Source organism: Macrosteles quadrilineatus, unplaced genomic scaffold, assembly GCF_028750875.1.
Source record: "Macrosteles quadrilineatus isolate MER2022 unplaced genomic scaffold, UCM_ALF_1.0 Scaffold_9__3_contigs__length_116548681, whole genome shotgun sequence".
Lineage (NCBI taxonomy): Eukaryota > Metazoa > Arthropoda > Insecta > Hemiptera > Cicadellidae > Macrosteles > Macrosteles quadrilineatus.
Genome location: NW_026542602.1, coordinates 60,710,614 through 60,738,107, shown reverse-complemented (window position 1 = coordinate 60,738,107; position 27,494 = coordinate 60,710,614). Strand labels below are relative to the sequence as shown.

Genomic DNA, 27,494 nt, shown 5'->3' with positions numbered 1-27,494 from the left:
TACCAACAACTGTTCAAGTATTGAGTTGGAAGTGGTCAATAATGGCTAAAAAACGTAAATCGTCTGAGTAGGATTACAGTAGACGTAGACCCCATCTTATCCGACCTTACATTAACCGATAATCTGACCATGCGCAACTGGCTCTCCAAATTTTCTAGGAATCTCGGCATTTCTGCTCCCACGCTTGGCGATCGGAACAATACGCTAAACTCTACAGGATGTTTCTGTAGAAATAAACAGCCTGTCTCGCAACAAAATGGTTTTTTATCTTAAATTTCGATGATAATAATTTGTTTAACACACTCATATTGTATTGCGATAGATTTGTAAAGTATCAATTATTTGACTCTACCAGTGTTTTGGGTTTATTTGTGACTTTTCAACACAAAGTCAATACTTTTTTCTTAGTCTGCTTCCTGCCATGTCCCCGGCAGTGCGTGTAGTTGATAGGCCTATCACTATATATTCGACACTACATGTTAAGGATTGTCTGACAAGGTATGTTTAACCATTATTTGTCATATTAACGCAATCCTGGGGCTATGAAAATGAATTTTAACAATTCCTGGATATTTATAAATTAAATAATTTTGTCTATGTTTTTTAATTGGTTATAAATTTATAAAATAATAAAAAATGAAATAGCCACGGCCTTTTTTAATATACTATTTTTTTGTACCGGTAAAATCAACTGATGTTACTCGATTTAAGACACGTAACTCCATGCTTATTTAGAAACTTTATGTACTATTAAAAAAAGTGCTAAATCATTAAATAAAAGGTACTAGCAAAGCTTCAAGTTACTGTAAAAGGTGTTATAGACTATCCTAATTTGTCATGTAATGATAACGATAACAATAACATATTTAGGGGTAAATATAAATGAATTTCAATCGATTTCATAAATACCCAAAATAACCGGGTATTTATTGATTTTAGGGTATTTACCCGAGTATTTTACATCACTAGATAGGCTAAGTGTAGTTTATTTTGTAAATAATACACGCATGACTTCGCACTTCATTTTATAAGTTTTTGTTTTTAGGGATTGCCCATTTTAACCGACCCTTTAAGAGGAGGTCTACTGTAGTATCTAAAACAGAACAGGCCAACTAATATATTTTAGCCGTTAACAAAGGATATGATTGGTTTATAACCAGGAGAATAAACAATTTAGTCATGAATAAAAACACAATTTATTACACTATCCTACATATAGTGTATGTAGTTTGTACTTATTTAAACAAATACGAAAGTAAACAGTAACACTCAAATCATCCAAAAGTATGGCAAAACAAGGAGTATTTAAAACACAAAACAGGGGATTTGAAACACACTGGAGCCTGCTTTGTGCTATTTTTGCAACAATGAATTAATTATTTCAGTGGTCCGATTGCAGAGACAAAGCAAAGTCATAACTTCTCCAAGCCCTGTGTTCATCTTTTCTTAGATTATCAGTTCAACTTTTTTGCATTATATTTAACAGACTGCTGGACGTAGTTCTCAAAATTAAAGTGCAGCTCTTGTTATTTGAAGGAACCACAAAAAAAAATCAGTAAGGATATATTTTGTACAATTCAAAAATCAGGTCAAAGAAAACGGATGATCAGAGAATTACTGTTCTGGTAAAAATATTAACTTACTCTACCACGTTACTCATACTTATAAAACTCAGAATATAAAACAAAAAATAATTTAAGTACTAGTAACTTCTTAAAATTTGGAATCACTCAACTGTCTTTAGTATCAGTTCAATCAGCTTCTTAACAATCACGCACACACATTATGACTACTTAAAATACAAATGTTGGTTTGGTAATGTTCGTAAATAAAACACCCAAGAAACCTCAGGAGCAGCTCATCTTGAATCTGGAACAAGAAATTAGTTTTAATACAACTAAACAAGTTAACATTTTGTATTCATATGACACTTACTTAAAACGTTCGCTGGCCACTCACCGGTGAGTGCTTTAGTTCCTCTCTGCTACGCTGATGCTCACCCATGAGTGCCGGCATCGCCTACATTACAAATAATTTCTGCGCAGCAGCACACCAGGAAGAACTGGTATTTTTATGTCTGCATTTAGCTAGGAATGGGTGCTTTATTGTGGTGTAGATTGGCAGTAAAATTCTGCATATAAAACCATTCTGGCAAGCTTAGAAACCAACTTTGAAATGAAATTGGCAATAAAATGGGACGGCTAGTTTCAGGCAGTGCTGCTATCTGCGTTTCAGCAAACTATGTCGACTCTCGTCCTAACACAGCACATCACCTTAGTTTTGAATGAATGAGTTTTGAATCCATGATGATGGGCAACTCTGAAGCAACTCACTTCTCGATCGAATCACTACAGATGATGTTATTCATACATTCATACATGGGTTAAGAATGTGAACTGTGAGATTTAATTGCAGTCGATGGAGTGGGGCACACAAATTCCCCCCAAAAGCCCCAAAAAATATTTGCAAAGAATGTTGGCAATGAAGGTTATGGCAACTGTTTTTCGGGACAAAAAAAGGTTGAAACCTTTGTGGACTTCCTGGAAAGATACATGACAATTTTGAAAATTAGGTTGTAAGCGTGACCTCTAAAGTAAAAAAAACATTGTCCTTAACTTCATTTTTAATTCCAAACAGAAATGTACTTTATAGATAGCCCTGGTATAAGAGTTATAGAACGATACAACTTTCTAACTGACTAAGATAAGCTGGGAATTTTCAGCCAGGACTGTTGATTAAAAGTCCAATGAGTCCAGTTTGAATTCGAAAATAATAATCAGACTTTTCGGGATCAAACCAATTAAATGGTAAAAATTACACTCACTGATTTTACAGTATTTTTTTTGTTAAAACTTTAAGTTAAAACTTTTGATGGGTTAAATGAGCTCTTAAGATCTTTGAACTAAAGTAACTATGATAAATTTTATTTTAGGAAAGGCTCAATGTTAGGATGTTAATTTGTAGAATAAAAGGGATAGCAGCTAGTTTACCTTGGAAAAGGCATAGGAACATCATAGAACACAGGAATTATTAGACTAAAGTTTTGCTAATCCCTCAATCTAAACTTGACAAAGTTCCTCAGGGGACAAAATGAAATATTGTTTTTTACCTGCCTTCAAGCTAAGCTAGCTGCAATTTCTTGATAATTAGAATAGCAAATATTTTAATCAAAGGTTTTTCATGAAACTTCCTGAAAAAGTATAGGCCTAAGCTAGAGATTAAGTCAATTGAACTTAGGGACGGACGGGTCCCGAAATTTCGGGAATTTTTTGGGAAAAAAATATTCCTGATTATCAGGACGGGATTACATTTGACTCGGGAATTTTTCGGGATGGGATGTGGTCCGATCGTCGGCGATTTTTCAGCTTCGCGAGTGCCGATAACGCCGTTATTACTAGCGATAGGTCCGCGAACGCAGGAGACGAAGTCATTTCGACGATTACGCTGTGACCGCGGAGTCATAACGACGATCGCGCCGTGGCCGCGATTATTGGACCGACGATCGCACCGTGACCGCAAGTCATAACGACGATCGGGCTGTGACCGTGGAGTCCTACCGACGATCACGACGTGACCGCGGAGTCCTACCGACGATCGTGCCGTGACCGCGGAGTCCTACCGACGATCGCACCGTGACCGCGGAGTCATACTGACGATCATGCCGTGATGGCGGAGTCATGCTGACGATCGAGCCGTGACCGCGAGTCATGACGACGATCGCGCCGTGACCGTGAGTCATACAGACGATCACCCTGTGACCCGCGAGTCACAAGTTTCTATAGGTACCTGTAAATTGTTACCCATTTTTTGGTTTTCATAGATCAGTGCTACAAATGGTAAAAATTGATTTCGTATGTCTTTTTTGGTAACTGCAATACAGTACTTTCTTTTTATGCACAGAAAAAAATCCCGTCCCGTCCCGTCCCGAAAATCGGGAAGGAAATAAAAATCCTGTCCCGTCCCGAAAATCGGGAAGGAAATAAAAATCCCGTCCCGTCCCGTCCTGAACTAAAAATTCAATCCCGTCCATCCCTAATTGAACTCAATATACCTTAATTTATTTCCTGGATTTCCTGCCTTTTGCTGACTTGGCAGGTGTCTTCTTCTTTGCCGTTTTCTTTGTGGCAGTCTTTTTGCTGGGCGTTTTCTTCTCTTCAGGCTAAAACAACATCCAACTCATTTAAGAATCTTCCAAAGACTAACACTAGTTTTAACCAATCTTAAGTTATTAGATACAAATTATTGTTTTAATCATATCCGGCCAAAATGTTATCTGGCCAGGGGCTTGGTCCCACGTAGGCCGGATTTAAGGGGTTTTACTGTATGGAGTTTAAAGTTGCAAATACACATAAGGCACCCAGATTAAAATACAACTTGAGAGAACCCTTGGTTAAGCCAGTTTAATACATGAATGCGTGTGTGACATTCCTCATAGACAATAGTGGTGGGGGGATATAGAGCTCAGTAATGAAATTGAGCTTACTTTAATTGAAAAACATACTCTTGTGCATTGTTGGTAGAAAATCTATGTAATAAAGGTAATGGCACATTTAATCTATAAAATATGTACATATTTAAGAGTGGAGTTACATTTGTTGAGTTGATAGAAAATAATGCAGTTGCTTAGTTATTTCCAAACAGCACAAACAACAACGATGAGGTTTTCGAAGAATTTAAGAACACTGTGAAGAACACCATAGTTTCTATGCGCCCGACCAGATCTGGTTGGGTCTAGGCAAGGGGGTTGTTGGGGGTACTTTTGTGAAAACATTTGTGTCTTGCTACTCACTCACCCCTACCCCCAGCACTGCCAATAGCAATAGCCGGTACCCGTATGTTTTAGTTCAGCTAGTAGCGACCCGTCCACGCGAACAGAAGTTTTGGCCGAACTGTAGCATAGGCCAACAGCACAAGGGCCTAGGTTTTTAAGATGTTGAGGATAACAGGTTTACCTGAATGGGAAAGAAAGAAAATGCGCTGTCAGTGAAAGTAAAATATTTTAATGTTTTGTGTAGGCCTATATGGAGTAAAGTTTTGTGTTCCTTGTACAAGTTTGGACTCTTTCCCATTCAGGTAAGCATGTTACCATCACATACAAATCCTATAAGAATCAGGAAACCTAGAATATTTTGACCATACTTAAACATCCAAATTACTTCAACAGTTTGTCAACCTTTAAGCCTACTTCATCTTCTGCCCCAATTACATTACTCATCTCATATTTTCAGTTACCTGCGTCTCACTTCCATGCTCTTCTAGGTACTTGTTGATCAGATCTTGACAGGAAAGATGGTTTTCTGGCTCCCAACTGTCATCGCTTTCCTTGTATCCCTTCCAACGGATTTTGAATTCTTTTTTGCCCTTTTTCATTCTCAGGCCGACTATTTCTTCTACCTATAAAAATTAGTATAGAGATCAGCTGGCTAAGCAAAATAAATCTCTAAAAAGAGCTATCAGGCCAATAGGCCCTAGATGAAGAAACTGTAAAAATTTTTTCAATCAATTTAGAATTCTTTCCTTCTACAAGCTTAAATATTCATTGAATCACTTTGATGAATAAGGAAACCTTAAACGCTAAACCTATCCAACTGCAATTAATTATGATACCTGATTGAAAAACTGTCTAAAACCTTTACAACATGAACTTACATCCGTCATCACCAGTACATGGCTCTCAAAAATTACCATAACTGCCACTAAATACAAGTCACTCTTTATTACAAAATTTAAAACTTATTTAAAGGCGTGGCTATTGGAGAAAGGGTTTTATTCTTAAGATTTTTTGTAAGTCAGTAATTTCTTTCATGGCATTTAAAATTAGTTCCATAATCAATGAAGTAAACAACGGCAACTCTATAGTCCGTTAGCGAGGAGATGGTGGGCCTCCCCATAGTTAACATCTTGTTCGTCGCTATTGTTAATTATACTTGCAAATTTTTTATTTGTGATCGTGACTCATTTGTTGATAACTGGAAGTCTACTTTGCACACTAGCACCAACATATGTCTACTAAACCTGGTGTGAAAATTTTTCCAGGAGAATTCAAGGCAAATTCCTGAATTTTAAGAGCTACTATCGGAACCCTCTCAACTTATCGCAACTGGATAATAATAATTTATTATTATCTGAAACAAAACTTTTCTAAAGAATAATATTTTAAACAACATAATAAAACAGTATAACTGGTAGGTGAGGCGACACCAGTTATAATCTCCTGCGATTGTGGGAATGCCGGTGAGCATATCCTGCCGATTCGGCAACACCGATAATTGTTCCCCGCGATTGCGGCAACAAAAGCGATAGTGTTTCGGTTAGCCGACGATTCCGACGACAGGGCTCCGGATTCCCGGAGAGGTTTGGGTGGATTGAGTTTTCCAGGACATTTCAAGGTAAGATTCCCGGAGAGCAGACACTATGACCAACAAAAATATGACTTATCTCAAGTACTCAGCCAGCAAGGTTTGCCATGTAGACTGCTATGTTGATAAAAATAAGGGTTTGAAAAACATGCCTTTGGTTACACAGTCACAATGAAATTTAGTAACGGATCACCATTACAAGGTCAAAATTATTTTTTAAAGCATTATCAAAAATGCCTCTGATGAAAATTAACTGAATGTATGAACAAATTTTCATATAAGTGGATGTTTCCTGTAAGACAACTGAGAGTATCAACGTCTTTTGTTTAAGTCCCATGATTTATACTTTCATGTGGTTTTTAGAGGATTTTGTAATGAAATATCGTAATTAGCGAACTTAGTAAACCAACTTACCTCGTAATCTTTTTCAACCTTTTTCGTCTTTTTTGGTAAGGTGGCCTTCACCGGTGACTTTGAAGATCGTTTCTTAGCCTGCGGTTTCTCTGACCTGAATTTCTGTAACAAGTCGTTACAATTAAGGTCCGATTCCTCCTCCCATGTGTCGTCCCCTCTAGAATACCCCTTCCAACGCACGAGGTATTCTCTCTTGCCTTGTATTGTTCGGCAATCAATTATTTTTTCTACCTGTCACACAATTTAATACACAATGAAAGCTTAGACTATTTTCAAAAAACAAATTAAATTAACAGGCTACCAGGAAAATAAAAGTTTAAACAAGTACTACCAAAGTACGATGATCATGAATTTGCCAGTCAGGGAAGACAGTGATAATGTTTGTTTCCACAGAGTAGGATTTTTCTGCAATCGCAGGAGACAAAGTGACGATGATGTTTACACAGTTGGGGGTGATGACCAGAAGGATTAGAATTTTACCACAACCGTGGAATACAATGATGATGTCTACATGACTGGAATATCGCAAATGACGATGTGTTACCACGGGGGATATTCAGCTCTTTGCTGAGACAATGACAATGTCTACATGACAAGAGATGATCCTAATGTCCACATTACCGCAGGAGATATTCAATATTTTATTGTGGTCGTAGAGGACATCGGTAATATTTTCATGACCACGGGAGGTGATGGATGATGTTTCTGTGACTGAGGAAGATATTCAGAATTTTGCAATGATCGCAGAAGATATTCAGGATTTTGCAGTGATCGCAGAATATTCGTGGTCTCTCTGATGGCGGAAGATGATCACGATATTACCTTGAGTTTGGCTTGATTGAAAATCCCAGACTGGCACAACTCTAGTTTTAATTAACATTTTCTTTGTGATAGTTTTTCTAAATCTTCATTCGCTTTTGATATGGTATTTAAGTCTTAGAAGGGTTTAAACTTAGCTGGAATTTTTCATTGCTGCATTGATTTTGCTTTACATGGGAAAACTCAAATTGCTTCAAAATTACTTTATAGAAGGACATGGCATAAATACAGTTGAATAAGCAAGCAATCCATACAGAGAATTTGGTTAATAAAACACATGGTGCTGGTATTGAATTGAGAATATATTTACCAGATATTGGCATCGGTATCGAGAATCGATAAATTTTGGTATTTATTAGGGGAGAGTGGGGCACATTTGAACACTTTTTAAACTTTAATTTTTTAATGGGGGTATTTATGTGTTTCAGTTGGGGTATATTTGAACAAAATGCTTACCAGAGGAAAACATGGTGTTCAAATGTACCCCTCAGACTCTGTTCAAATCTACCCTACTAGACACCATTTTGCAAAAAGTTAAATTATGTCTTCTTGGATTATAATTTATCAATGTGAAGTGCATTATTGTAACTAAATATGTATAACCTAAGCCATAAGGTAAATGGATCAAACTTATCTGTAATGTAGTTTTTCTATGGAAAATTTACAAATCCCTACTGCTAAATAAATTTCCTTGTGGCACTCTAAAACTTTTTTTTCCAACAACAAACTAAGAACTGATCAGAAATAGAGGGAGATGAATGCAACCTCTTGCCCTATTGGAGGGCTACATTTTACATCTGATCCAATGGCCTGCGAGTATAAAAACATGACGGCAAATTTCAACCGTTCAAATGAGCCCCACTCTCCCCTACACATCACTAAATAAATAGGACATTCAACGAATTATTTACATTCTTTGGAGAATTGTGAGCATCTGTTTGAAATACCGGTACTCAAGACTATACCTAGTAAAGTTAATTGGGATTTTTGGTATTTCAGTTAGTTATGATCATGATGTTTCTGGTCTACTGTCTACTGAATATTGTCTACTTTTTCTGCTCTTTGACACTTTTACTGTAGTTTGAATTTGTGATGGTTTTCCCACATAAGCAACAGCTTTTGAGATGATCTAATTTGTTTCACATTATTGAAGACGGAATTGCTATTTAATATTTTTTTATGGGTTATAGCACAGAAAACATACTGCTATAACCCAGAATGCCAACCGCATGGTAAAAAGCATTAAGTGTTTTGAGAGAGCTTTGCCTGTCAATCGTAGGCAGCGCCACCAGCGTTGCTATGCTGAGTGCATGGCAACGCTGGTGGCGCTGCCTACAATTGACAGGCAAAGCTCTCTCAAAACGCTTAATGCTTTTTACCACGCGTTTGGCATTCTGGGTTGTTGTAATATGTTTTCTGTGGTTATAGGTAGCTTTAGTGTAAAAAAATTGTATTTTTTACTTTCTCATTAGGTGTCATTAAGTATGTTTTGAAAATTCCGATAAAACAGGATTCTTGTTTTTAATATGTTTCTCACAAGTCTACATACTCCACACTGGTATTAAGATTCATGCAAAATTAAAAATTGTTAAGTACCAGTACTTCCACAAAATTGAATAAAAAGGCAATGTTCGGAAAATACAAAATGGCGGCTCTGTAACTAACCAATGACTTAAAGTTAAAGATGATTTACAATGAGGTTACAAAACACTCTATATATGTTTACCTCATAAGAGGCTTCACTGTCTCCATCTTTTGTAACCGGCTTTGGCGTTCTGGAAGACTTGCGGGCTGGCTCTGCTTGAGGTTTCTGAAAACCAAAACAATAACTTTAGAAGCACCACTCATGAACAAATAAACGGTATCAGCATTCTGACACATACTTTCTCCTATAAGTTTGTCAACAACCTTTATCATGTGTAAGGAGAATCTATTGCGGTCTTGGCTTCACCGCTGATTGTGTCTAACGATCACGGAAAAACCAGTGATCAGTCTTTCGGATAACCAACATTATGGACATTATGGATAACCACGCTTAAAAGGATTCCCAGGGGTTTGGGTTAATTCTCACAGTTTTCCAGGACATTTCTAGGTGAAATCAAATTCCTGTAGGGTTCCCGGAGAGTATGATCATGGTGAGCATTATAACCACTCTTTTACCTAATGTTTGGAGCTACCACGCCACCGTCAGCAGAACGTGACAAGTGCCGCTGCAGGTTGCAGGGGAGATTTAACAAACCAATTCCCCGATATACTCTGGCTTAGGTTCTAAAAATATCTGAAAAAGTAACTTCTTGAACAGTGTGATGTTCTAGTTAGCCTATTTCAGGCATCTTTAGCTAATTAACATAATCTGATTAAATGTAAAGCACGCATTCAATTTCTCTAAGCAAGCCAAATAAAAAGTCAGTTTTAAAAGACAGCAAAACAAAGAACAGAGAACAGAGAGAAAATTGTTTTACATTTTTTTGGTTCTGATTTTTTGAACTTCTGAAATTTAAAATCCTTAACTAAGTTTTATTGAAATAATAATTTGACTGTCTGAATGATAAGCAACCAATTTGATTGTTTCTTTCCAATTACCAGAGCAAATTCCATGAACACCAAAAGGACCAGGGTGAAGTGGGGTAAGAGGAACAGATTTTAGCCTACAGTAGAACCTCGGTTAACCGAAACGGTTCCATAAAATAATGGCCTACATGACCAAAATATAAGAAAGTCTTGTAAAATGCTTATTAATAAAAAGTGTTTTCCAACCCATTGTAACATTTCTGTAGCTGAAATAAAACAGGTACTGTATTATAAAGACATGGTTTCAAATTCATTTTTCCAACACACTGTGGTAATATAGGCCTAGGCTATTTTTAGCATATTAGGGGTTAACAGAACAATTGGTTATCCGAAACGGCTACCCTCCCCCTTTTTTTGGGTTAACCGGGGCTCTACAGTAGTTGAACATTGACCTAACATTGCTCAGGTATTATTGGTACTACCTACTTGTAATAGTGAATTTTTTGTACCATAACTACAACTAATCAGCTTTTTAAAGACAAAAATTAACTTACACAAAAATTCCTTTAAAAAAGTAAAAAAATTTAGTTTGACCTGTGAATTTACATCAAAAGGTCACATGTAAACAAGTTTTTTTTAAATTTAAATTTGTTCATACCTATGTTATTTAGATTTTTAACACCTTCAGTACGAGGGGCGGGAAATGTCGTCCTTCACCAATGCCAACAATCTTGCTTCAATGTGAGCTCAACCATTGCCGGGGAACGTTGTAATCATTCCTAGCCTGTAGCTTAGAATGCGAGCTTCATTCTGGTGTATGTTGGTACTAAATTGTTCCGTTCCAATGCAATGCCTTGGTCCCGGTTCCGGGGATTTTCTCTCTTCGAGCCACATTACAAAGACACTGGCTACAGATCCAGGCAGTGCTGCTACCTTCGGGTGTTTCAGTGAACTACGTCCACTCTCAAAGTAGGTAACGCAGCACAATCACCGCTGCTCTTTGCCCGGGCCTCACCATCATTGGCCTGTTTGAAGGTATGCCGCACTGAACGTGTTAAGGTTAAGAACCTTAAAACAAGGTCCAGAGAATACAATATGATGGTAATCAAGCTGAAAATTATCTTATCAGTTGATTGATAAGCTGCGGTTACACTTGCCCCCTGGTTCCACTTACCCCACTTCACCCTATCTGAAGTAAATCTTGGAACTTACCGTACCAGAATATTCCCTTACACGTTGTTTGGATTTTCTGAGTAGGTAGCCAAAGAAATCCTTGGAAAAATTAAAACATTTATCCCGGTTCTCCTGACCGCAAAACCTGGTTCCCAATTCGCTAAGCTTTACCATCTTTTGTTTAAAAAAGTCGGCTTTAATGTACCGAATTTCAGCATGTTGCATTTACAACTTGCTAACTTACTTGGTTGATACGGATATTCCGTCAATCGTTTTAAGTTTACATACTGTTGAAAGAACCCCAGAGGATCTATCATGGTTTGACAGTGAAATCCACAGTTTTCCCTTCACGGTTGAGTGTGTAACCCTGCCGAATGTTTGTACAATAATATTGCTTTACTCACAGGTTCTTTTTTGGCGGCCTTTTTTGGTTTGACAGGAGCCTTTTTCTTCTCTGAGCTTTCCTCCCCATTTTCAACCACCTCCTCTTCTTTTTCTTCTTCTGAAGGGTTCTCCTCGGGTTTCTGAAAATACAAGTAGGTAACATTATATAGACAAAAATTCCAAATACAAGGATTAGGAATCAAAACAGTTAATCTTACCAATTAAGTTAATCAGGGTACCAGTTTAAGAATGTAGAAATTGAATGGCATTGCTACATTAACAAATTTACAAAGACATGATGCATGGATTCATTAATTTACAGGCAAATCTAGAAAACTCTTAAGTTTAACCCTACCAAGACGGGTGATGAATATAAATATTTGATGCTTGTAAATGTTACGGATGGGAGGGAGATACTTCACGGCTGCTTCTGTAGACAGGCTGGTTGGCACTAACAGTAATCAGCTGATCCGGGCTACTATCGCACTATTTTTCAGTGATTTGAATTGTTGTTACATAGAATGTGGAATATCTGTAGGTGCACCTAACACTGCACCTAACATGTAATTTTTTTACGTGGTTTTGGCTGTATATTGACTTACTATGCAAGGAAACTGTACCGTACCGTAACAAAATAGCTCAGAATCATCTCCTGAGCTTCAGGACGGAATCATTTTGTCATGCTGAGCTTAATTATATAAGCAGTCTCATTCGACAGTAGCTACATAGGAAGTTAACAAATATAATTGTAGGGCTTGTAAGCACAATTCAACTGTGTGAATCTATGGCCTGTTATTGAACTTTACAAGAAAACGACAGTGTTAAATTAATTAGGCCTAAATATGACGTGGAAGCGAAAAGGGACCTCTTGTCTGGAATTTTTGATTTTGAGCCAAGTTATAGGCCTACGGTATGTATATTATATTTGAATTCCTTTTTAAATTACGAATTACTTGGTGCAAGTCTCTTGCATCTACGATGTTAAAGTTATAGGAATATATGAATTTTTTTTTATGGAGTGGGTCATATAGAGAAAACTATTTTGAAAATTTCAATTAAACATAAAAACAGTTTTTTATTTGTAGGCCTATTTATGGGACAATTTTGGTATCAACAGAAAGCTTCTAATGTCCTCTTTGGAAGCAATACAAATTTTTGTCTTAGCTCACAGGGGTTTTCATTTCAGAAAAAGGGACCTCTTGGCGGTCCTATGTTACTTCTTCATAAGATAAAAAAGGCACCACTTGAAGGACCGCAAAATTTGTGAGATATTTTGGTCTCTGTAAACTGAACTTTGTTGTAGTCCTCTAAATTCCCAATAGAATGCAGTACAATTCATTTTTTGGACTAAAGCCTGTTTATAAAGTGAATATTAGAAATTAAACCTCTTGTTGTTAGGGCGAAATAACATTGAGCGACAACAGGTAGGTACCTTTTCCCAGATCGTGCAGGACTAACAAAAAGATTTATTTCAACCTTTTACATCTTACAAATCCATAATTTAACCGATACTGTCCTGTTCTAAGTTAAACGAGATATAACAATCAATATAGGCCTACCGGTACTTAAATCAAAATTTTGGTATTTTTTACCGTAATTACTTAGCCTATATCGACCGTGCCGGTACCGAAAATTTTGCATCGTCCACAAGAGGTCCCTTTTTATATAGACTAACTATTTAAATTTTAAGTCTATGCCTACCTTTTCTTTGGATTTGCCGGTAGTCTTGATAGCCTTCTTCTTAGCGGATGGATCGTCTACTCCATTCTCTTGGCTGGTGTTTTCTGTGTTGTCATTTGTAACACTCTCAGCCTCGACCTCCTGAAAATAATCTATTGTAACATAGGCCTAACAATAATTTTTTAGACTAGGCCTATTGCCAAAAATACAGACAAGTAGGCCTAAGCTATTTTTTTACATTCATTTTCATACGTAGGTTAAGTTAGAAAAACGCCATCATATAAAATAACCAAATTATCTAAATGGGCTATGATAGCGTACAAAATTGCAAAATGGCGGCCATTTACAATTTTTATAAAATCAGGCATTCTTTGGTAGGGTCAACGTGGGTAATTGTGAACGCCAATGTACTACATGTTCCACAGTACATTTCACCGCATCCAACTCTTGGCCAACAGCTTACCGGAAGATACCGACCTCTTCTCCACCAGTGGCGAGTCGTTAAAAAGGTTGTTACTTGATCTGTGAGGCGCTGCCTTGATTTGTTGTTTAAGTAAAATATCAGTTTATTTATTTATTACTATTGTTATATTTTTCTATTGTAGTATTATTATTGTTATATATTATTGTCATTATTTGTTCCTGTTGTTGTTATTATTTTTGTTATCTTTGTTGGCTAGAGATTTTTATTCAATGTTTGTTGCTACATTACAACCACCATAAGATTTAATATTAAATCTTAGATATGGATATATCTAAGATTTATCATTGTTAGTCAACATTGCTCAGATTGTAGTTTGTTGTTTGTTGTTAAGTTCTCTCTGTTAAGTAGAATCTTATGCCCCTTTACATGTTTGGCTTGACCCTTTGTTATGTATTTTGACGTTTTTTGACCATTGGACCACTTTTGAGCTACATAGCTCAGTTATGATCGAGAGTATAAATACCTTGTCCCTTACTATGTAAGGAACATGTTTAGGAAATAAAATCCAAAAATTAAACGAGTGATTTTCCTGAAAGCGCCAGCAATCGATTGTATTTTGACCATTGGACCACTTTTGAGCTGAGCTCAGTTATGATCTATATCACCCATATGCAAGTATATATACCTAGTCCTTTACTATACAAGGAACGTAGGCTATTAAGGTAATAGAATAAAAAATTAAAGATAAATTTTTCTGAAATCGCCAGCAGTAGATTGTATTTTGACATTTTTTGACCATTCGACCACTTTTGAGCTACATAGCTCAGTTATGATCGATATCACCCATATGCAAGTATATATACCTAGTCCTTTACTAAGTTATGTAAGGAAAGTATTAAGGTAATAAAATCCAAAATTTAATGATCATTTTTTCTGAAATCGCCAGCAATACATAGATTCATTTTAGGTGATTTTCTATCATGTGACAAATGTTGGACTTCATAGCTCAGTTATGACCAATATCACCCACAAGAAAGTATATATACCTAGTCCCTTAGTATGTAAGGTAGATATTTGGGTAATAAAATCAAAAATTTAATGATAATTATTTCTGAAATAGCCAGCAATAGATTCATTTTAAGTGATTTTCTATCATAGGATCTCTTTCAAGCTACATATATAAGCTATGATCGAGTTAGCTCTTATAAGGGATATAGGTATATATTATCTTGTATTTTACTATGTTACTAACATAATAAAACAACAAGGCAATAATTTGTTTATGCAGTTTTATACATATGTATAGAGAACTAGTATACTCAACGCTCTGCGGGTGCCATGAAACCTCATTTTGGCCGCGTTTTGATTTCGAAGAAAAAAATTTCCCGCCACTGATTATTTGGAGGTTATGTTAACCTAGTGATGACATAGTCAGACTGAGGTATGACGTTTTACTGTGACGTGAGATCGTCGGAGGGGCGGTACGAGAAGTGGGCGGAGTTATTGCTGATCTATTGCCAGTTTCACGACGATCGTAGGCCTAAGCTAGGAAAAATTGTTCCAGGGTTTTTTCCATTAATGGTAGATTTGTGTTAAGAAAATCTTTTAACTTAGGGCCTAGACCTTATGTTGCATTAAGCAACTTGTGCTGCTCTACTGGTCTCGGTCTAGGAGGAAGTAGGGGGGTAGCGGATTTTTATCCCCCTGGAATTTTACCCCCTGTGCAAACGTGACGTCACAAACCAGGGGGTAAAATTCCGGCCACAAACTTTTGAGTTTCGCGACATCAGCTCGATGGATTAAACGCGGAATTAAACATATATTTTCACGGTTGTGAATTTAATCAGAACACATGTAATTATAAAAACCTAGAGTGTACAGCCCGGATTTTTACCCCCTAGCCAGATATATAAATTAGTGAGAATAATTAATTATCTTCATTCTGTTTTAATTTAATAGTAAACATTTAATTACTTATTATGTAGCCTACTGTAGGTACATTAATTTAGGCCTACTATTTGTAACATTATCTAATCGGACAAGTTTTTAATTTCAATTTTGAGATTCTAGTATTAGGATTCGATCTTTGAAGCCAACAGTTGGTTAATATGGCGTAAACAATCAACTGAATGATAATTGTTTCGAACATTTCTTTACAAAATAAATAAATAAAGATAGGGTCTATCCATATTAAGTGATCCAACAGGGGTTGCTTGACCATTTTTAAAATAAATAATATTTTTATCCTAGATACCTTTATCAATTCTGGGTTCAAAAGTGATTTTAAAAATTTTTTATCTATTTTGTTACTCCTACGGCGGCCATTTTTGTTTTGCAGAACACGCAAATCTTTGCTCATGTAAGGGTTTGCGTTAACTTGCACAACTTGGTAACCATGAACACTAGAGTGATGAAACAAAAAGCATTTTAATCTGGAAGAAACAGCCTAAATATTATGTTCAGTACATATTTATTGAAATGTGTATCAAAAACAGTTTTAAACCCATCTCAACATTTCATAAGAAAACGGAAAAAATTCAACTTTTGAAGGCGTAAGCATATTTTCAATCAAGGAGAGGTTTTTCACAATTATTTATCTTAAAATATACTTTAATTTTAGTTTCTTCTCAGATTCTTGTTTTTAGACCCTTAATATAATTTATTAAAACTATTAACAAAACTTTTTTTAAATTAAATATGTTTTTTAAGGAATTTTAAAACGTAACGAAACTGACGTTTTTTTTGTACTCTGCTCACAAAAAACCTGTAAAAAATAGAAATTATTAGAATTAAGCTCTGCTGAACTAATTACTATGTTTTATATGACATATACTACTTGTATACAAAGAACCATAACAAAGTAAATTTGTTTATGAAAAAAATTTATTTGTTTTGATTTTGTCCCTCAATTTGATAATCACCCTTGGAGGACAATTTAGGTCCCAGGCCAAAAAAATGTGAAAAAGTTAATAAAAAAATACAATTTTATTATGTTGTTGTTTATTTATCCCTATTTTATCCCTTGTAATCCTTATTTTTTACTTAATTAGTGAATAAATTAGTTTTAAATCTTTTAAAAGCTGATTTTTGTCAGTTTCGTTACTGTCCCCAGAGGCTAGTTTGAATATCATTAAACTCTAAAGTAGAATGTAGAATCAAAAAGAAATCTGTAAACTAAATATAAAACGTAATAACTAATGTCTGTATATTCTTATACCACACCTATATTTTCCATAATATTGTTATTTAAAGAGAAAATAATAAAAAACTGCGTGTCCCCGGCTTTTGCCATCGTCTGCAGAGATATTTTAAATTCGCGCTACAAACTACGTGATTCGCCGATATCCCGCCCAATCATACTACAGTGGCAAAAGGAACTAATGAAGTTTGCGGTGAAAGTGTTTCGTGTGGGTATTTTCTTTATATTTCGAATGAAATAAATAAATACAGGACTACTGAAGGTGAGTACCTTTATTACACATCAGTTTCGTTACTCATGTTTATATAAAAGTAATATGTTAATTGTTCTAATTAAGGTTTAGTAGTAGACAGTAGGTCAGTACAAACATAACCTATACGTCTCTTTGCTCACCCTGGCGATGTTCAGCACCATCTGGTGCGAAAATGTCAAGATCGTCAGTTACGTTACAGTCATTTTCGTTCCGCTACGAAACTGACGTCAGATTTCGCTACGTAATGAAACTGACGAAATCGTAATGAAACTGACGAAACCGTGACGTATCTGACGATTTTTGTATTCTATATAAACATAACTGATTTTTTTTATAATACTACCTGTTCTTCTAATAGTTTGTTATTATGCGGGACAACAATAAGCAATTTAGCAAAGTGTAACATTAATGTTTTTGCCGCACCTCTCGTTTTTTCTCGTTTTCTTGCATCCTCGATGTTTTTCTTGTTCCTGTTGATCTCATCTTAACCACACTAAGATTTAATATCATTTTTATATTTTCGGGTATCATTCTAATGCAGGATTTTTTTTGCTTTACAGTTGCTAGATTGAAAAAATGGCGAAAAAAACAAAGAAAAAGACAGTTGAATCAAAAAAACTGGAAAGGCAAAATAAACTCGCCGCAAATCGTCAAAAAAAAATATAGAGACAAAATGTCAGAAGAACAGAAAGCTGAATACAGAAAGAAGGCGAGGGAAAGATATCAAAAAAGGAAAGCAGAGAACAAAGTAAAATTTATAAAGGAACTTAGCGCTAAAGAGCAAAAAGAAAGAAGAAAAAGGTGGAAAGAAGACTCAAAGAGGTATCGCGACAAGAAGAAAATGCAAGAGAAGGCCTTGGAAAACACCCCCCCTGAATCTGGAGAGGAAGAAGACATTGTACAAGTGCCCCAACAAGTTTCAAGACAAAATTTGAGTGGAAGAAAGAAAGTAAGACGGGATCGAGCAAAGGCATATAGAGAGCTTAGAAAAAAGGATGAAAAAATATTAAGTCTGGAAAGAAAACTAGAAAAATGTAAAAAACGGTTGCAAAGATTGAAAAAAAAAAAAAACAAGTAAAAGTGACAATCAAACACTAGCCTCACCCTCACCTTCAAAGAAAGTGAAAGAAGTGATAGGTAAAGATCGTGTATCTCCCAATGTACGCAGACAATTATTCATTGGGTTTGCGTTGCAAAAACAATTAAAAACACAACTTCAAAGTGTAAGTCCTAAAACTAAAGAAATCCAAATAGTACGAAAAGTGGTTGGAACTAAAATCTTAAGGAAATACAGACTTCAAAATCAGTTGAAACAAATTCTTCCGTACAAATGCAATAAGCATGAGACTGACAAAGTGAATGCTGAATACTCAAGAAAAGTTTACCGGACAATTAAAGTTAAGGACTCCAAAACACTTCAAAAGTTCTTTGAAGATGACACCGTCTCAAAAATGTGCCCAGGAAAGAAAGACGTGGTGAAGAAAGGCAAAGTTAAAAAGCAGCGTCGAATCCTTTTGGACACCATGAAGAACCTGTATCTGAGATTTGTTAAGGAATATGGGCGAAAAATCTCATACTCCACATTTACACGTGTAAGGCCGTTTTGGGTCCAGCCTCCAAATGCAAGAGACCGCGAAATGTGTGCTTGCATTATACACGAAAACATGCAACTCCTGGTAAATGCTCTAAAACGTTCAAATGTTATAAAGTTTGCCAATGCAAATGGTCTCGTGAACTGCCCAATTAAAGAAGTGGAGTTTCATGGTGACATAGTTGATGAACTTAAATTCCATCAGTGGAAAACGCAGTTTGAAATGAAAGACATTAAAGGAGTTTGTAGGAAAATCAGAAAGACTGTTAAGTCTCAAGTGTCTGAGCCAATAGCAAAAGTAAAGAAACGTTTCTATAAGTCTCTGGAAGTGTTTAACAAACACGTTGCCAATCTGAAACATCAATCTAAGGCATTTAAACAGCTGAAGAGCAATCTAAAGGATGGTGAACTTATTTTTCACATCGACTTTTCTCAGAACTACGTTGCTAAGTATGCAAATGAAATCCAAGCCATACATTTTGGAGCATCCAAACGCCAGATTTCATTGCATACAGGGCTATTATATTATCATATTGGCGAGACAACAAAGGCTGAAACTTTTTGCACCCTCTCTGATAATTTAGACCATCATGCGCATGGTGTTTGGGCGCATATGGCACCTATTCTCGAAGAAACTAATGAAAGATTCCCGGATACTCATACAGTGCATACGTGTTTTCGGATAGTCCGTCTTCCCAGTATAGGAACCGGACAAACGTTTACTTAATGAAGACAATCCTACCGAACATTTTCAAAAAAGTCAAACGTGTGACTTGGAACTTCAGTGAACCTGGTCATGGGAAGGGGGCCATGGATGGCGTAGGTGGCCACATAAAAAGAAGCGCAGACTCAGAAGTCAAACACGGCAAAGATATCACATGTGCTGCTGACATTGTATCAGCATTAAATGATAAGACAAAGACTCGGCTTCTTGAGATTCCTTATACTTCTATTGAATCTGCAAAAAAGGCCCTCCCTAAATCTATCCCAGAAATAAAGGGGATCATGAGTTTGAGGCAAATAACGTTTAGTACTGTTGGAAGTATGTTCGGCCGAAAACTCTCCTGCTTTGATTGTCCAGTCAACAAGGTATGCCCACATTTCGGTGTAATGCAAATAAATATCACCGAGGAAGCTGGAAATAAAAAATCCTCCAAACAAAAGACTCGGAATCAAAGTCACAAGAAAAAGGTACTCAAAGTTAGCGATGTTTAACATCAAGTGACGAAAGTGACTTTCCACTTGAAGAGGAAGGGTCAGCAAGCACTAATCTGGAAGACTCATCCACTAAATCTATTGGTAAGGAGCAAAAAAAAATCATTATCAGCTTCATTTCAATAAATAATAAAATTGCAATAACGTTCATGAGCCATTAAAACAGTTTTTGCTAATAAATTAAAAGTTACATTAAATTAAATGACTACAGACTTAAAATAAATTTAAATCAATTAATTTAGTAATAAATTTAAATTAATTTAATAAATTTAAATTAATTAAATTAAAGGAAATGTTTTGTTTTCAAACATTCTATTAAATTAAAAAAACGTATGTCTTAATTGAAATAATAAGTTTAATGAAAATTGTTTTTATTTCAGATCCAGATCATATTCAAGCCGGGATATTTTTGATAGTAAATTTGAAAAATGAAAAGGATGTACCTTATCGCTATTTGGCTGTGTGCAATTCAGCCATTGAAGACAATGGTGAAGTGGAGGTGACATTTGCTAAACGCGTTGGAGAGAATAACACGACTTTCAAAGTTGTGGACAGTGACAACTCGTTTGTTCATTTCACCGATATTGTTGAGATCCTTCCTCCTCCTGAAATGATCATGAAGGGGGATAGGTTTTTTTATGAATTCGACTGTGACATTGACGTACACCAATAGTTGTGAGTGACGTTCAGCGTTTTTTATTGCCTTACAAAAATAGTAGGGAAGGTCACGTTCAGCCTTTTTACTTACCTTACATTTAGTATTAATTTCCAGTGTATTTATTTTATTTCCATAATAAGTTGGTAACACGTTCCTACGAAAAATAATCCTACGACTAAGTCAGTCTTGTAGTCAGTTTTGTTTCAAACGAAAATCGGCTTATTCAGTATTTAGGCCTATGTTAAAAATAAGGATTACATGGGGGGTAAAATAAACATAAATTAACAACAAAATAATGTTTTTGTTAATTTTTATTAAGTTTTTCACATTTCTTTGGCCTGAAACCTATATGTAGTGTCAGTTTCGTTATGTGATATCACAATTTTCGTCACGCGCGGTCAGTTTCGTAACTCCCAAGAAATGTATTTTTTCACGGATATTTTCGTACTTGATTTGACCAACTAATATTTATTTGTAATAATACAATATAATTACATACTTTAACACAGAAACAAGTGCCTGACAAATTTTTTACAGACTGAAACAACAAACTTTGTCTTGCATCCTTATACCATTGGAACGAATAAAATCTCAGACTTGATTTTTTTTGTATGTGTAGCAACTCAGTAGAACTGTTTGTATTTCAAATATCAACCCTGAGACTTAATTCATTTAAAAGTTATCTTTTTTCAAAAACTGAAATTTTTTGAAAAATTCAAATTTTGAGTCTCAATATCTTTGTTGGGACAAAGTTTAAAAATCTGAAATTTTTACCAAAAACCCCTCTTATGGTTGTTATACTGCTGTATGAATTTCATCTTTGAGATTTACTTGCTAAGTTACAGTAGGCCTATCATGAAAATCGCAAAAACCCCAAGCTCGGCCAAAGCGGCTAGTACTGTAGGTAGCTTAAAAATTAATTTATAGGTCTAGGTAATTATTTTATTTAATGTTAACTTACCTAACTTACTTTAAAGTAATGTATAGCCTTTTCTTGCAAATTTCTTGTCTTATGTGAAATTAAAAAAAACTTTTTATCAGATTATTTTCATTCAGGTTTACACCTTTTTTTTCAATAGGCCTAAATATTTTGAACTAATTTATTAATTTATTGAACCACTTTCATTTTAATAAAGAATATTAGAAATTTTACATACAAAAGCGGTTTGAAAGACAAGTTCTTAAGGTAGGCCTACCTATACAACTTTTTTTACTTGTTAGTGTTTTTTGTTCTACTTTGGTCATGCTAATTAGGAAGTTTGGATGTTTCTTCATTCAGTTTTGGTTTGTCCTTCCAGTGGTTTTCGTCAGTTAAAAGAGATTTAATTTTCTCAAAACTTTGTTATTGTTTATAGGCACCCAAGCTTGGTCTTTCTAATTTGTTTTAAAGGCGGTTGGTTGTTGGTCCGGCTGGATCTTTATTTTGATAACTGATGTCAATCACCTCTGCCACCCACCACTGTCATACACAAATGCAATAGAGTCTTTGGTATGAAGTGTAATTTTTACAGCTTTCAGTTGCTAGTGAGGTTACGAAGCACCTAACATTACTACTGTCCGGTACAGGAATAAAACAATGGAAGCTTCTTGTTCCAGTAATCTTTAAATAGTTGTCAAATCGGTCCAGGAGTTTGTTGTTGAGGTGTTGAGTGATTTCTTCATCTGTTATAAAAATGAATTATTTTGTTAAGAAAAACTGTGTTTTGTGACTCATTTACGACTTCCTGTAGGTACTGGAGACTGTATCAGTTCCCACAGAATATGAGTTATTTTTTTCAAAATACCACAATAAACACTTATTGATTTGTGTTATACAGGTTACCCCTACGGTACATTAAATTTAATCTAAATGGAAAATAAATTTTAAGACCTCAATATAAATAGAATTAACTAAGTTTTATTTAAGTTAAATGATGAATAAAACTTAAAATTTAGCAGGATTTTATTTATTTTTAGTACCGTAGTATATAGGCCTAATTTGTACTTTGGGTACAAAGTTTAAGTTAAAAATCTGTTTTGGATTTTTGAAATGAACATTAAGATAAGTTTACATTAAATAAAATAATTACCTACACCTATAAATTAATCTTTAAGCTACCTACAGTACTAGCCACGTTGGCCGAGCTTATGGGTTTTTTGTGATTTTCATGATACTGTAGGCCTAACTTAGCTTAAAAGTAAATCTCAAAGATGAAATTCATACAGCAGTATAACAACCATAAGAGGGGTTTTTGGTAAAAATTTCAGATTTTTAAACTTTGTCCCAACAAAGATAGGTATGAGACTCAAAATTTGAATTTAAAAAAAAAATTCAGTTTTTGAAAAATGATAACTTAAAGGAATTAAGTCTCATGGTTGATATTTGAAATACAAACAGTTCTACTGAGTTGCTACACACACAAAAAAAATCAAGTCTGAGATTTTATTCAGTTCCAATGGTAATACGCCTTCAAAAGTTGAAATTTTTCCGTTTTCTTATGAAATGTTGAGATGGGTTTATAACTGTTTTTGATACACATTTCAATAAATATGTACTGAACATAATATTTAGGCTGTTTCTTCCAGATTAAAATGCTTTGTGTTTCATCACTCTAGTGTTCATGGTTACCGAGTTGTGCAAGTTAACGCAAACCCTTACATGAGCAAAAATTTGCGTGTTCCGCAAAACAAAAATGGCCGCCGTAGAAGTAACAAAAGAGATTAAAAAAAATTAAAATCACTTTTGAACCCAGAATTGATAGAGGTATCTAGGATAAAATTATTATTTATTTTTAAAATGGTCAAGCAACCAATTATTTTATTTCTGGATCACTTGATATGGATTGACCTGATAGGCTATTAAATAATGAAATGTTTACAATTAATTAAAAACAGAAATAAGAAAATCAATCATTCAATTTCTAAAACAGGCCAGGGGGTAAAATTCCAGGGGGTAAAAATCCGGCCCGTACATCTTTAACTTAAGTTGTCTAAACGCTAGTTATATGGACAGGGGGTAAAATTCTGGTTTTTATCGCTAATCTAATTAATCACGCTCTGGCTATTTTCATTAGACTTCCAAATCCGCGGGGGTAAAATTCCGGCCGTGAACAAACTTTTGGCCACTCAGGATCCTACGTCATAGTGACGTCAGCTTTGCCCAGGGGGTAAAATTCCAGCGACCCAAAGTAGGTAAATTAATTGGTTATGTCCTATTCCGCCCGAGTTTTATTTCGCCCGGAGCCTAATTACTCCCAATTCGCCCGCGGTCCCAGATTAACCCCTATAATCCTCAGCTCTACCTGCGTCAGAAGTCCTATTCCATCCACGGTGGCGAAGCCCTGCCTCCTAGGACCCCACCCACCCCCAACTATGTGAAAGCCCTCCCCTACCCATTAACCCGTTATCCACCTCCGACTACACGGTTATTTAAGCTTAAAATATTTATTTGACAAACCAGACAAACCAAGCGAATTTCCTTTATATTAATGTAAAGTTTAAAGACGAAGTTTTATGCACTAAAATATAAAGGGGCATGTGCCCTTATTGACGTAGCCGTTGTAAAGATATGTTAAATCTTTATAATCTGGAACTTTCCTTTGCGTTGAAACGCTTCAACAGTGATATTGATACATGTTTACGACATAACAGATTAATAAAATTTGCTACCTATATGCTGTTAGTTACTGTATGTTTGTCTCCCTATCCAAAATGTGCAAATAAGCAATTAATTATTTAAAATACCCCCGCCGCAGCAAACCTGCCGTCTTAGCGAATTTCCATTTGGCTGAATTGATTTTCAATTGATCTATTTAAATAACATTAGGTTTAACGAGTACCTAGGTTCGCTGCTACAAGGAAACTAATGAAGTGTGTGTTTTAAGTAAAATAATTATTGTTTAGTATAAAATGAATATATTTGCCAAGTTTGATCAAAAGATATCCATAAACAAGCAAACTACAACATTTTACAATATTCTCCATAAGAATAACATGGGAATTTTAAATTGGCCATTTGTTTAGTTTTCTCCGTAACCAATAACCATACAAAAACTTTTTGAAATACTGAATTGTTTGTTTTTTTAAGCTCCTTAAGAAGGTTTAGAGGAAAATTGGGAAATTTTGTGTTTTGAGGGTCAAAAGTGAGAAAAACCAATTTTTACCCCATAAAACCCCCATAAAACCCTGTTCCCATGGTCCGATCATGCTGGATCGCGAACTCATTCAAGTTTATCCCGCCTTACACCTTTAAACCAAATTTCATCAAAATCGGATAAATATTACTCAAGTTATCGTGTTCACGGACACACACACACACACATATATATATATATATATACATATATATATATATATATACATATATATATACATATATATACATATATGTATATATACATATATAAAAATTTGAACGAATGGTGTTTTTGGCCTCTGGGGACATCAAAATGAAAAAGTAAATCGGTCCCGAGCCTAAGTGGTACCATGAGACCTACGGTAATAGCTACTTCCCTATAGGGAAATTTCGCTAATATTGCGTTTAACGACAAACAGAAACATATGATAGATAACGCTGCAATCCAAGACATGGCCAAACAAAGGCCACTAGTTAGCGGCTTCTAGTGTTAAATACCCAGCTGCACACCTTTGAGTTTTCTTTATTATGCAATGTATATAATTCACCTATTGGGTTTGATGATGATTGGAGTGTCGAATCGAACTCGATCACCATTTGCTATCTTTTATGTAAATTTATCGTCTGGTGAGATAACAGCATGAGAGCACAAAAGTTTTAAGTGTTATTAGACTATCTTTTTTTACTTTTAATATACAATGTAATATAGTAGTTTATGCAAGGAATGCGTTAAGATGCGTTAAGAAGAGTGTCGTTTACTCTTTTTACGCGAGTTGCGTACACTACTTTACCTACGACAATATTTTCTTATTAATAACCAGACTGGATGAGAATGAAGCGCGAGAGATGTTGACTTGGAATGTCCAAGCGTTGTCCGTGAGAAATAACAGGGGAGAAATAGCAGAGTTTCGCATTTTTCCAAGAGGGGTGGTCATTATGGATTCGTCATCGGTATGCTTCTTTTTGGGGAGATGAGAGCTAAATCTCATTTCCATATGTGCCGTTGACTGTTACACATCGCGATGGAGTACACAACTACTAATAGAGGTGAGCTTAGTCTTATTTACAACGGGTATGGCTATTATAAAAACGCGAGAATAAATCAGGTGAAGTGATCTGGTGGCGTAGTAAATCGTATAACGGAGGTTGTCTTGGAAAGGTGATTGTTAAGGAAGAAGTAGTGTTGAGGGAAGAAGCTCATGAGTGTATTCCGGACGTTGCAAAGTTGGAAGTGAAAAAAGCTATTGCTAACGCAAAGAAGAGGGTTCGACAAGAAGACAACATAACCGTGGCAAAGGTATGTAAACAATATCTTGAATAACATTTTCCTTGTCAAACAATTTACTGTTATCTCACCAGACGATAAATATACATAAAAGATGGCAAATAGTGATCGAGTTTGATTCGACACTCCAATCATCTTCAAACCCAATAGGCGAATTATTTACATTGTATAATACAGAAAACTCAAAGGTGTGCAGTTGGGTATTTAACACTAGAAGCAGCTAACTAGTGGCCTTTGTTTGGCCATGTCTTGGATTGCAGTGTTCATATGTTTCTGTTTGCCGTACAGAAACATACAGTTGCCGTACAGTAACTAACAGTTCATGGACAGTCAATTTTATTAATCTGTTATGTCGTAAGCATTTATCAATATAGATTACTGTTGAATCGTTTCAACCCAAAGGAAAGTTCCAGATTATAAAGTGGTAGGGGTGATGGGTAGGGGAGGGCTTTTATAGGCTATAGCTACATTATCTGGGGGTGGGTGGGGTCCTAGGAGGCGGGGCTTCGCCTCCGTGGATGGAATAGGACTCCTGATGCAGGTAGAGCTGAGGATTATAGGGGTTAATCTGGGACCGCGGGCGAATTGGGAGTAATTAGGCTCCGGGCGAAATAAAACTCGGGCGGAATAGGACTACACGAATTAATTAGGTGTATGCTCTCTGGGTAACTTGGGTTAAAGGATAGCATACACGGTTATTTTATGTCTAGGCCTAGGACCTTACTTGGCCTAGAGGACTTAGGTAGGCCTAATGGGCCTAACAAAACAATAACTTAGGCCCAGAATTTGTGCAAGATACCGTATCTAAATTTGGGCATTTCAAAATAACCAAGTAAGTTAATTATTAACTAAGTAAAAACGACGAAAGTTTAATAAAATTGACTGTTGTAAGCTTAGGATTAGACTAAGTAAAAATAAGTTATTATGACGCTAGCCAATAGCTTAAGTGCTGCATCAGTAAAAACAAAAATGGCGGTTGGCGGGATTCTGAGATGAAGTAGGCCTTATGATTAATATAGGTCAACGGGTTTAATGTTTTCGAAACTAAATAATAGGGTTTGTTATGACCAGTAGCATACATCGACCAAAATTATGTAAACTAAAAATAGGTAAAAAAATGAATATAACATAATAGCCTGAATTGAGTTACTGTGATCGTAAGGACGCCGAGAGTCCACTAACTTGCATTACATTAGGTTACTTACCTCTTTCTTTGTAGGCTTTTTTCCTTTAACCATTGCACTGGATTAAATGTGGGACACTAATCGCTACTATGGGCACAGTTTATAAATCCCGTTTTAAGAATAAGCCTAGTTAGGAATTAGGATCAGCAATTAACCGATAAACCGGTGAAATAAACGAATAGCCAATAACGATTCGATCCGACCGAGTGAATAGCGATGATGGCAGTTGAG

At 35.6% G+C, this 27,494-nt stretch overlaps 1 protein-coding gene across 1 annotated transcript; it reads right to left on the bottom strand.

The window, feature by feature from the left end:
• Positions 1–1,180: 1,180 nt before the first annotated feature.
• On the bottom strand, positions 1,181–27,494 carry LOC129002898 (nucleolar protein dao-5-like). Its single transcript, XM_054431012.1, has 8 exons — positions 27,285–27,494; positions 13,362–13,481; positions 11,681–11,800; positions 9,319–9,402; positions 6,774–6,875; positions 5,233–5,394; positions 4,052–4,159; positions 1,181–1,869 (listed from the first exon to the last, which is right to left on the bottom strand). The coding sequence occupies exons 1-7, from the start codon at positions 27,315–27,317 to the stop codon at positions 4,058–4,060; spliced, it is 723 nt and encodes a 240-aa protein (XP_054286987.1). The 5' UTR covers positions 27,318–27,494; the 3' UTR covers positions 1,181–1,869; positions 4,052–4,057.